General features: G+C 42.8%; 1 protein-coding gene and 1 long non-coding RNA gene across 5 annotated transcripts in view; one reads left to right on the top strand and one right to left on the bottom strand.

Moving 5' to 3' along the window:
* Nucleotides 1-12934, bottom strand: part of lonp2 (lon peptidase 2, peroxisomal) — a 33284-nt gene that overhangs the window by 1410 nt on the left and 18940 nt on the right. For 3 of the 4 annotated variants that reach the window (XM_086028533.1, XM_086028532.1, XM_086028535.1), the window contains exons 13-17: nt 11916-12055; nt 6450-6535; nt 5914-6121; nt 5649-5839; nt 21-268 (exon numbers count right to left, since the gene is read on the bottom strand). In XM_086028533.1, coding sequence (XP_085884659.1) covers nt 38-268; nt 5649-5839; nt 5914-6121; nt 6450-6535; nt 11916-12055 — 856 coding nt within the window. In that variant the 3' untranslated portion in view covers nt 21-37. The remainder of the gene's footprint in view (nt 1-20; nt 269-5648; nt 5840-5913; nt 6122-6449; nt 6536-11915; nt 12056-12934) is intronic. The other variant, XM_086028534.1, reaches the window with a different exon arrangement.
* Nucleotides 5894-12263, top strand: LOC147149009 (uncharacterized). Its single transcript, XR_015086495.1, has 3 exons — nt 5894-6148; nt 7290-7417; nt 11874-12263. It is a non-coding gene; the product is annotated as an uncharacterized LOC147149009 (long non-coding RNA).

Consider the following 12934-nt stretch of genomic DNA (forward strand, 5'->3'; position numbering starts at 1 on the left):
CATGCTGTGGAGGCCCAAACCTGTTCAATGTGCTGCGTTACAGCTTGCTGCTGAGCTGAGGGCGTTCGTGCACGCGACCTGTCCCGGGAAAGCCTCCGTCAAAAGCCGCGTTCAGCACCTGGTCCAGGTCGGCGGCGGCGACGAAGTCCAGGTCGTCTCGCACCTTCGCCGGAAGCTCCTCCAGGTCCTTCTCGTTCCGTTCGGGCACAATGACTCGCTTGACCCCCGCCCTGTGGGCTGCCAGCACTTTGTCTTTAATACCGCCCACCTGAGGAGGACAAAAATCACATCTGATCATCTGTGGGGAAAGTAATTGTCATGTTGTCCTCCTTAAATGGGAGGGAAATCAACCTAAACATATTTTTTTCAAGAATATGTTCTATGCAGGCCCAGTAGATGAAAAAAAGGCATTAGGGTTAATATGAAATATGAGTTAAGCAGCAGCAAAATCCACTCGTTTTTAGCCATCTCAGGGGGCGGCCATTTTGTCACTTCTGTCGACAGAAAATGACATCACAGTTGCTCAGGGCTCAGGTAACGACCAATCACAGCTTACCTGTTTTCTGAAGCTGAGCTATGATTGGTCGTTACCTGAGCCCTGAGCAACTGGGATGTAATTTTCCGTCGACACAAGTGACAAAATGGCCGCCCCCTGAGATAGCTAAAAAGACGGACTAGTCACTAGGGCCTGCATAAGAACATATTCTTGTAAAGAAAATGTTTGGGTTGACTTCCTCTTTAAGTTTGATATCAAATAAACGCCCAAACGTCACAGATATCCTTAACATCTAGCTTGAGGTCCATATATCAGTACGCTCTTCGTTCTCGCTACAACAACTGCACTCGTGTGTGATAGCGCTACTCGTTTAAAACAAAATTCTAAACATCGAGTACATTGATGGGTAACTGGCACATTCGGCGTCATTTTTGAAAATAAAAATGTTTTCTGATTAATAAAAATGTGCCCTTGAAATAAGTCATACAAGTGTTAATCACAGGGTGGCTGACATCGCTCACCAGCGTCTCCAACCCCAAGGCTGTAAATTGTGAATCAAAGAAGAGCTTGTCATCGACGTTGACAGTTTGTTTAACCCATCAGAGCGGAAGTCAACCAAAAGATTTTTTTTTTTCAAGAGTATGTTCCCAGCAGGCCCACTAGTTGAAACACGGCAATTGATTGTGGTGGCTAAAAAGCTGAAGTATCTTAACTACTGCACGTTTTTGGCACCAGGGCTTGACATGAACACCCGCCAACACGCCAAATGTGGGCGAATTTCAGCTGTGGCTAAGTGACGCCGCAACTCCAACTAGCCACTTTGAGCCGTGATCCGTATGGATTACTCTCCATGCACTGTTCAGCATACATGTGGTCAAGTGGATTGATTGATGAAATAAAAATAAATAAATAAATAAATAAATAAATAAAAAAGTTGTGCGTGTTCACGTGAAGGCATCATGTTAATCCGGGACCGGATATCACTGCCATGCCCTCTCAAATCAAATCCGCGCAAACTTCCTCAACTTGTCTCCTCCGAAGCGGAGGCACGAAGCATGCTGTGTGCAGACTGTCTGTGAAAAAGGCCACAAAGTTATTTAATGTTGAAGGAAATATGTTAGCCATTATAATTGGAGCCCCTTAAAGTGGAAGTCAACTCAATCATTTTCTTTTCAATAAATGTTTTATGCGTCTAAACATGACATTTTGATTAATAATCGCGTTTGTGGAATATGAATTCAGCCAGAGTGACCAGATTTTCAAAAATTGAAAACGGGCATGCTACAATTTTGTTGGAAATCAAATATACAATAAATTCTGACCAGGAGCTACAGTATTTATGACAAATTTAATCGCTAGTCATTCCTGTGACCGGTGGTTGTGTGTTTACTTAAGCTAATGCTCAACGCTATCTCGGTTGACAATTCAACAGCCCTAAACCAGTCAATGCACTCACCATTATTGAACAAAAAAAATAAATAAATTAAAAAAAAATCGAGTCAAGTGCCGTACGCACTTTGTTTTGCTTCTCCACGCAGTTATTGATCGTTGAATGCCAGCACCTTTTTATTTTTTTAATTTATAAAAAAAAATATATATATATATATATATATATATATTTTTTTTTTGTTGCAAAACCTTGTTTATAAAACTGAAAATCAAAAAACACAAACATGGGTTCTTTGTGTCTTTAAATGAAAATAAGCAAGTAGTGTCGCGGCACTTACACCCCGCGGCAATTAGTTTCCGGGGTTACTACATTGGCAACAACATAACCTCTCGGTCCCACATTGTAACATTGGAAAAGCAACGCCTGAAATTCTCAGCTCGGGTTTGGTCTGACTACATTTCCCATGATTCTTAGAAACGGAAGCAGGGAGAAGTTCTACCTCTGGTATGACAGTCTACTGTACTGTGTAAATACTTTCTTCCTGTACTTAATTAGACTTTTCAGATATTTCTATGTTACTTGAGTTTGTATTTTTCTGGCTACAGGATTGATTCACAGTGAATGTGTCATGACTTGGTGACAGCCAACAAACCACCAGCTTTTGGCTTTCAAAAATTCTCAGTCAAATATGAAAAAACAAAAAAACATGTAAGTAAGGTGTTTTTTTTCAGTTGTTAAAATGAGCAATTTATTGCTCAGCACAACAATCACAATGTTAGCTAAAGCTAAGAGAAGTTCTTTGCTTCGATGGCATAAAAGTAGAGTAAGCGCTATCTCGTTCTAAAACAGCGACATATGACCATATGATTTTTTTATTTTTCTCATTACGACTTCTATTTAAGTTTTATTTTGCACACAGGAGATTTTTCGTTGTGCCAAGTTATCACAGTGTCTATTGTATACATTGTATATAATAGACTTTAAAAAAATGATTTACTTTTGTGCCTAAGTCTTTTTGAAAAATGCATTTATTTTACGTCTACATTCACCAGAGTCTTTAGTAGCTACTGAAGTAGAGTGTGAATATTTTTCCTGTGAGCATGATCCATCCATTTTCTATACCGCTTAGCCTCACTAGCACGGCGGGTGAGCTGGCCAGTATAATAACGACCCCACAAAGGTGCACGTTGTACATGAGATTTTTTTTTTTTTTTTTCAAATTATTCAATTCTAAATTACGTCGGCCTCAGTATTTGAGTCCGAAAAAGGGTCTGAAGGATCTGAATCTATATGAATGGCTTTATATTAGCCAACCGGTGAACCAAAAGCCAAATTGGGAATTACACATCGCATAATCAGTTCAAAGTCTCAAGAGTCAGCCAGCCGGTGAAGGTCAGCCCCATAGGCAAGGCCAGCCAGGTAGGAGACCAGCCCACATTATGTTTAGATTTTGAAGACAGTATAAATGTGAGGGCCGCATGTTAGACCGCGCCCCTTTTCTGTCCTCGCCCGTCTCGGGTGAAAGCATTCGCGAGGATGGAAAAGCTGCCCGGATCTGATTATTGTATGAATCCTGAACTTCAGAGATGGTAAAGAAAACCGACGAGAAAATTCAATCGATTTGTGCGAGTCTTTATTTATATTGGATACCTTCTTGAAAGATAAAACGAACACGCTTTGAGTAAGTAGTTGTTTTGTAAATTGCTAATTGGGCTTACTGTATCCCCTCGGGACCTGCAAAACATTCCAACAATAATAATGGTATGTAGGGTAATGAAGCGTAACACCTCCAGGCAAAACATCAAACCTCTTATTCATTTTTGTGATTCTGTGCCCCGTTGTGACGCAGAGTACAAATAATCGATCTTGTGGCGCCGAATTCAGATGATCAGGACGTCAAGAGACAGTTGTGGACACTTCATGCCGGAGGAATTTTTTGTGGTCGGGAAATGATGCGGCACTTTTTTCATGGTTCAACCATATTTAAGGCTTGCTTGCTGCACACAACTGTATATTCTTCTCGATTCTAGTCACGTTTCAGTCCTTGTGCCCTCCTCAAATTTACGACTCTCAAAAATATACATGCACGAAATCTGCTCTAAAATCATCAGAAATCCATATTTTTTTTATATATATATATATCATACATATTTTTTTTATTTATTGTTTAACTGTTATGGAAATATTTTGTTGAAAGATCTTGGAAGTGCAGTTGGTACTAAATTGTCTGGGAGCTGTGTGACATTTATTTATTTATTATTCAATTTGACACTACATTGAGTTAAAAGCACTTCTTAGTATTGAAACTTGTGGCGGTTAAAAAAAACAAAAAAACACTTGAATTAGGGCCAGCAGTTTGTCTACCAGGTGAGGTTTGAGGTCCCATAAATATTCACTGCTTTGTCCAATTATGTTTTGCAACAGCAAGTCACTCGCATGGTTTGTTTGACAGTAACAGTCAAGAAATGAATTTTAAATTGTGTGACATGTCGTCTTCTAAATTCAACGCAATCTTAAAAACGACGCTATTTGGACTTCTTTTGTAAGTGTATGTAAATCGTCGAAATAAAATCTCCCCTAAGACGTCATTTGGCTCGGGCTTGCCCTGCTAGTGAGGCTCAGCAGTACGGAAAATGGATTGATGGATGAATTCGGTTATTAATTTGGTCACTTTTATGGAGAGTCAAGGATTCCACTCGACGCCAGCGATATGACAAAATCCGTTACGGACCAAAATAGTTTTATGGACCTTGGCACTTGCGGAGCCTTTATAGCTCCAGTGGGAGATTTTATATTTTATGTTTTTATCACTTGGTTAAATTTAACATAAAAACATGTATGCTTTTGTGGGGTTTGTCATGCTCTTTAACATCCGCATTTATTCAATAATTGTTGTGTACAGTTCTTGAGATGACATTTCACAATGTATAGTGTGCTTAGATTGTATTTCTTTTCTTAAAGTAGAAGTCAACCTAAACATTTTTTTTTCAAGAATATGTTCTATGCAGGCCCACTAGTTGAAACAGGGCATTTTGATAAATATTGCATTTGTGGAATAAGTAATCCACCCGTTTTTAGCCATTTCTGGGGGCGGCCATTTTGTCACTTCTGTCGACTGAAAATGACATCACAGTCAAGGCTCAGGTAACAACCAATCACAGCTCACTTGTTTTTTTAAACTGAGCCATGGCTGGTTGTTACCTGAGCCTTGACTGTGATGTCATTTTCAGGCGACAGAAGTGACAAAATGGCCGCCCCCTGAGATGGCTAAAAATTGCCGCTTAAATTATATTCCACAAACGCGATATTAATCAGAATGAAGTGTTTCAAATAGTGCACCTGCTGGGAATATATCCTTGAAAAAAAATATGTTTGGGTTGACTTCCGCTTTAACTTCAAATGTACATATTTAATGAACGAGTTTGAAATGATCAATGACAGACGCGTAATGAGCACGTGAATGGACAGACAGTCGAGCGAAGCGACAGACAAACGTGCGTCACACCAGTTTGCACCTTTGAGTTTGCTCAATTCCAAAATTCTGTCGAAAAATATAGCTTTTATGGATGTAAATATAATAACAGACGCTGACGTGCTCTCAGCTGAGTTCACGTGAACCAAGGAGAGAATGAATCATTCCACAAAGTGATCCACTCAGTCACGTTCACTCAAAAGATTAGATCGCTTTGGACAAAACATATGCGAATGACACAACAGTAGTGTGGGGTGGAGGGTGGGGGGTGAGGGGGGACGGGGTCATACCGGAAGAACCAGGCCTCTCAGCGTGATCTCTCCCGTCATGGCAACATCCGATCGGACCAGTCGTCCACTGAACAGAGAGGCCAGGCAGGTTACTATGGTAACACCAGCAGAGGGTCCATCCTTGGTCACAGCTCCGGCGGGGAAGTGAAGATGGATATCTGTCCCTTCTAAAGGATCCGGAGCCCCCACCACTGTTTCCAAAATAATTCCACATGGTCAAAGTCCTGTACGGCAATGATTTGCTCTCGGTCGATTAACTCCTCACTATTTGTCAGCCGGTAGCGTTTAGCGTTAGCTCGAAGCCAGCTGATGGACAGATGCGCCGATTCCTTCATGACGTCGCCCAGCTGACCCGTAAGCGTCAGCTGACCCTCGCCCTCCGTTCGACTGGCCTCCACGAACATGATCTCACCACCCAGGGGAGTCCAGGCCAGGCCCAGGGCCACGCCGGGTAGAGTAAGCCGCTCCGACACCTAACAGGCAGGCGCACGACGACACCGGTAAGACACGTCGCATTTGGCGGATAAAATCCAACAGGGCAAAGGTCATCGGCTTCAAAACCAGGTCATGGATTTTTACCAATTGGACGATGAGGTGACAGAGTGTGCAGAGGAAATGAACACGTGATGGACAGCAGATGTAAAAGCTGAAAGACTCACGGAAACGACTACTTATGAGAGAGAGCATTTGGAGACCAGTTGAGGTCCGTTTTTTTTGTTGTTTTTTTTCCCGATAATTCCCGACATGCTGAGAGCATCAGCAGTATTGTAATGATCTACATGTGCTCTTCCTGCCGCTTACCTCCGCGTCGAAGGGCGGAGCTCCGAGGATGTCTTTCAGGGCCCTGCGGTCGATGACGATCGGCATCGCTGGTGGGGCTGCCTTCTCTGCTTGGCACAAAACAGTTACGTCGTGCTGGGTCATGTGGTTCCGGGTGTTCAATCGTGGCTCCGAGTGTCGTCTTCTCACGTAATCAAAAACAAGCGTGTTAGGTTAACTGAAGCCAATCGTTATGTGGGTGTGAATGGCTTTTTGTGCCCTGGCAACAAGTCGATTGCAAAGTCAAGCTTCATCTTGCCCGCGCCTTGGACCGAAACAAGATTAAGTGCGAGAAAATTGACAGACACCATCTCGGGGGTGGGCGGGGGGGCCGTTGTTGGGGGGTGGCCATTTTGTCACTTCTGTCCACTGAAAATGACATCACAGTCAGAAAACAGGTCAGCCCTGATTGGTCCTTCCCTGAGCCCTGAACAACTTCAATATCATTTTCAGTCCCCAAAAGTGACAAAATGGCCGCCTCCCGATGTGGCAGTATGTGAGCCCATGGCTATTTCTAGATTGCAAGTATGCTAAGGTTTCTTCCCTCCAATGTTTATTTACATGTTTATGATCACAAAAATAACTACAGTGGAACCTATTAAGTCAAAGGTGCTTGATAGTGAGCTACATGGAGTTTAAAACTTTAAAGAGTTTGAGGCAGGTCCGGTTAAGTCAACTATTATGTTTTTTTTTTGTTTTTTTTTTCTCGCCGGGTAGAGTGAAGGCAGCCGTTGAATCCGAAGAAGAAGAAGAAGAAAAAAAAAAACAACAACACTGTAACTTAGATAAACTTTCTGATTTGAAAAACATTTTTGTCGTCAGACAGGACAGCACTTCCAAGGAAATTAAGAGCAACACATCCTGCAGCTGCGCCATGTGGCGCATACGAAGTCGCCACACTGAACCCATCCATGTGCTCCTCAATGATCCAGACCATCGCGCGTCCTTGTGTACGTGGCCTACATCCTTTGACTGCTCTGGCAACTGTCGGCGCAAAATGTTTATTTGCTCTTCCAATTCATAATACATTTCAGGTGGCCCATTATTGGCTTGCTCAATCATCGCCGATAATGCGCAGCCTGAGAGCACATCTGCTGCTTCTTTGCCAACGTGGAAATGTCAAACTGGTAGCCAAAAAAAAAAAAAACGTTTCGGGTTTCTAGCTGTCAATTGCTCGGATGAATTGGCATCGAGGTGGTCCGAAAGGATTTCTGCGCCGATAGAAGTTGAGCGACAAGTTCTATAAAGCGAACTCAATCGGCCACTTCAAATATTAGGCATTGGGCCATCGTCAAAAAAGTTCACAAAAACGACAGATGCTTCAAAAAGACACACCGGGCCTGAAGCGAACGGCACCGCTACCATCTCACTGTGGCAAAAACGTTCACATGATCGGGATTTTAACAAACCAAAGGAATTGGTTTGGATGACTTCAAAATTAACACAGGCGACATATTTACAGCATTCTCGGCATTTGCTGGACCAACCAAGCAGTCAACTATGCTTATCCTACAATAAAGCACTGACATAATAATGTTCATCAAAAAAAATCTCCTCTCCTCTCGATTATTGAACTTTTAATCAGATGTCCCAAAAGGGAAACGCAATGAACTGATACGAACTTTTCTCCGAACGTATAGTTGTCCAATCACATTTTATTGAGTCACGACGGGCCTCTGCTTGAAAGCTGAGAACAAAGTCCATCTTTCAGTACCGCAACAATCCAGTGCGCACAAACAAAAACTTGGGAGAAGGTCCAAAAGGAAAACACTCGCATCCAATACAAACAGATTTGGAGTGTGCAAGGCTTGGTGAATCGTTAACTAGAATGCGACCCCAAAATGTTAATGTGATGAATTAAAAAAGGGGGCTTCATAAAACTAGGAAGAACCCTTGAAAAGGAAGGAGGTTGCCTCACTTTGATTCTATGGACAAATTACATGACCCATTTTCCATAACATCGACCCGGGGCCGAGCTCAAACAACTTTAGCCGAGAGGCCAGGTGCATCCTGGACTGCTTTACAGTCAATCAAATAGTCAAATATCATGACGGACGACGCCCGAAGCTATTACGGCAGCAAACTGCAAAAGTTGGACTGAGATAAAGCTGACAAACAACAAGAACACATTAATGCAGGAGGTCTCCGGTAGTTAGCTCTCGGCATGTTGCTGTTGGCCGCGGCGAGGCGACAAAGTTCATTGGCAGCAAACAGCTGCAGCAAAGTTGGCGTGCGTACAAGGGGCTGAATTTGTTGAAAGCGTTGGAATTCATCACTAACCTACGCTAATACAGTAGCCAAGCCATAAAAGAAGAATGTATATCACGATTCATGTGTTAGATTTGTCACGATTAGGCTTGGCAAAAGCACTTTGCAGGTGTGTCATCCCCAGATATGCTATTTCTAATAAAAACACAATGATAATGCTACCCGATGTTGTTAACCAAATTGTGGTTAGAGAAAGGAGTGATGGTTCACATTGATCTGAGAATCGTGGTGGTTGCCACCCTCAAATCGCTGCATTGGTGGCAATGATGAATGGGACAATAGAAGATAGACTAGAGTAGTGCGTTAACCCTTTGCCATTCCACCTGGCAGTTTTTTGCCTGGCGTTTTGTAAACAACTGATTTAATAACGTGGCGACTGTCGATACATTACGCTCATATTCTTTGGCGAGATCGACCCAACGCATCCCCCTTTCATACTTTTCTATTATCTCTTGCTTTGTTTGTATGGACAAAAAACGATTTTTTCTTTTCCTCGTTTCGAATTCACGTAAAACTATCGGAACACCTCATGGCCCGAGGGGCGAATGACGAGGACGCTGCATAGACATATCTATCAAATATCTATCTATCAACCTGTCTATCTGCACACATAGACACATACGGTAGAGGTCCCTCTTGGCCAATGGGATGCCAGGATGATGCTAGGTAATAGCCAATGGCAGAGCAGCTATGAGTATGTTGCGTTCAGGAAACTCTGGAGCTGCCCATACTGCGAGTTCAGCCCATACTTTTACCTTTCGTATCCTGAAATTTCTTTCGTCACTAGGGGCAATATTTTCCCGGTGAGGCGTATCGTAACTTGAACATTTCGCATGAAGAGACGTTCGTAAGTAGAGGTACCACTGTAAAACGCTTTACGACAAGGACGTGAAAATGTCTAATCAAATGCCAGAGGAATCTTCCAAATGAATCTCTACCCCTGCAAGAAGGCCGGCCTTCCGTCAGACCTTGTGAAAGTACAAATGTTGGTCCAGGCCGCGATGGGAAGGCCATTCCAGGTGGTGTTGACAACAAGGGAAGGACAGCCCACCTTCGGTTCAGGTCGCATCTCACCCTCCCGTCGAGGTAAGAGGGAGCCTGGACAGTCAGTGACGCTGTGCGATGGCCATGCCTTGTGACTCCACAATTCCAAAACAGCTGGGGGAGTCCCAGCTGGTCCTCACATCAGTCCAGGTTGTCAACACCACTTGGAATGGCCTTCCCATCGCGGCCTGGACCAACACTTGGGCTTTCACAAGGTCCGACGGGAGGCCGGCCTTCTTGCAGGGGTAGAGATTCATTTGGAAGATTCCTCTGGCACTTGATTAGACATGGTCACGTCCTTGTCGTAAAGCGTTTTCCTCATATAGGTACTTAAGTCAATGTCTTCCATTTGCCCAGGACCTGATGGGTTCTTTATAATGGGTAACACAAATAGTCTTCCATACAGAATTTCAAACGGATGCTCTTTTGTTTTTCTCTCTCTCTCTTTTTTTTTTTTTTTACAGTGCAGCTCGTTCTTTTCACCAGTCATACACTTTAACTGGATAACCAAACTGTTGCCCTGTTATTCAACAATATTTACAAAATGACTTCCATTATCACTCCAAATCATTTGTGGTATGCTGTAATCATATATTTGCACAATGTCTTTGCCACAGCAATAGCACAATTTCAACCCATTTTGAAAAAAATAATTAGTATTCGGCAATATTAGTATTGTCCTATCTTGTTCAGTCGAATAATAAAAACGGTTTGCCAAAACCAACTTGCTTGGTGTGCTTTGCTTCCACATATGTATGATAAAGGCTCACACACACACACACACACACAAATACATAGACGAAACATGTTCAGAGTGTTCCAGCTGCTTTCGCTCCCCTTTCCCTTAGAGCTGGGCCACCTTTGTAATCAGGGACTCTTAAGAAAATAAAAAGAGAGGAGGCGCAGGAGCCGGGCAGAGGCTTTTAGGAACTCTAATCGTACACGTCCCTGCGCTCGCCTTGCAAGAAAAAAGACAATATTGTGTCGGGTGTCTTCTCTCCTCATTGTGTGCGTCGTTTACTAATGTCTCACTTGGTGTGAACCGGACACTACAGTAAATATTTGTATGGACAAAAGGTTAAGGTCATAAAGGTACAACAAATGAAAAAACAGCAAGTACTGTTGGAAAATTGCTCCTGATGCTGCGTTCTCAGTGGGTAAATAAGGTAAGAGTGTTAAAGCGGAAGACAACCTAAATATTTACTAGACAATGATATGTTCTATGTGTCTCCACTAGTCTAAACAGGGCACTCTGATTAATATTGCATTTGTGGAATGAGAGTTAATCCACCCGTTTTTAGCCAACTCCTGGGGCGGCCATTTTGTCACTTGCCGTCGACTGAAAATGACATCACAACTGCTCAGGGCGCAGCTAACGAGCAATCGCGGTTCACCTGTTTTCTGAAGCTGAGCCGTGATTGGTCGTTATGAGCCCTGAGCAACTTCAATGTCATCTTCAGTTGACAGAAGTGACAAAATGGCCGCCCCCTGAGCTAGCTAAAAACGGGTGGATTAACTCTCATTCCACAAACGCAATATTAATCAGAATGCCGTATTTAGACTAGTGGGCCTGCATAAAACATTTTCTGGAAAAAAAATGTTTGGGTTGACTTCCTTCTAAGCAAACACAACCATTTTATTTTCCCTCTTACACAATATCAGAGGGTTTGAAATGCATTTGAATCAAATGATACACGTCCATTTGAAACCTGCTGTTTCATATTGTATGCGGCAGGACCGTTTCAAAGAATAGTCAAACTAACGCCAACGCACAAGCATGAACGCACACTCGCATTCTTGAATATACATTTCCCAACGCAGTGTGTGGCAAGCTATCTTCGGGGCTCAGTGCTGTTTTTTACGTGAGGATTATAAATGCGACCGTTAACGTGCTGACGAGCGACATCTGCGCTCTCCCACTTAATATTCTCCCTCAGGCTGTGAAGGGCCGAGCATTCTTGCTGTGTCCCACATTTACCAAGTGCACAAACTCGGAATAACAAAATGATATGTTGCATTTTGCCGGCTAATCCGAAGGCTGTTTTTCTTTCCGAGTGGCATCATGACATTTCTCCGTGTTCTGTCCTTTTCTAGAAAACCGCGACATTGGCCTGGGCGTCATCATCGGCATCTTACCTCCCTGCTGTGTGAGAGTGTCAGGAGTCAACGCTTCAGTCTTAGAATCGGTTTGGCCTTCAGCGATCTTCACAGCAACAGCTCGACAGATGGCTCCAATCTTCCTCTCCAGCGAGCGCACACCGGCCTCACGCGTGTACCTTTCGCAATACGCGCAAGAGAGCTTAGAAGGTTGTCAAGGAATCAAAAAAAAAGGAAAACAAAATCTGGGATAAATCTGGGGATCTTAAAGCTTGATCTAGAAGAACAATTTCTTCCAGATCCAAGGTAACAAAATGTACAGCTGAACGTGTGAATTTCCAAGCTAAACTTGATGGCTTGAATCACTATTATCATTGCAGAACATCATTGATACGATTGTTTGTTGATTGGTTTAGTAGTCGGCGGAGTTATGTAGACTGCACGCAGGCGAGCTGTTAAATCTTGGTAAAATATCGTCGCTGTCCTGTGAAAAACACGCATGTCCATTTTTTTTCAATTTTCTTATTTTTTTACGTGAATGGCGTTTCTGCGTTACAGACATCACATTAACGTGAAAATAATTTTTTTTCCCCAAAATTGGACATACGTTTTGTTTTTTTTTTTCACAGGACAGCGACGATATTTATAAAAATCACACACGTACGTAACGTCGTCGTTGTCCTCGGGGAAGGGCGCAACAATCAATCGGTGATTAACTGGAAGAATTGAAATGTGGAGTCGATTTTTGAAGCATCATTGTGCCAAAGTTATTGTAAGTTAATAAGGCGGCAAAAGTGGCACAAAAACAATGCACACACACACACACACACAATAAAAATCGCAAAATGATGTGACTATGAGCTAAGGACTGACAGACTTCCAGCAGCTTTGCCTGTCATGAGTTGCCTGGTTTGACAATTTACTGTTCAACCACCTGCTTCATGACGATGATGATGATGAATTACTCTTTGATGACGTGCCCGGAGAGACAGGCATGGCGTTAAAAAAAAAAAAAAAAAAGACTGTGTACATTGTCTGTATTATGGATGTAATTTACC

Source organism: Filicampus tigris, chromosome 4 (assembly GCF_054856515.1).
Source record: "Filicampus tigris isolate MCC_2025a chromosome 4, RoL_Ftig_1.0, whole genome shotgun sequence".
NCBI lineage: Eukaryota > Metazoa > Chordata > Actinopteri > Syngnathiformes > Syngnathidae > Filicampus > Filicampus tigris.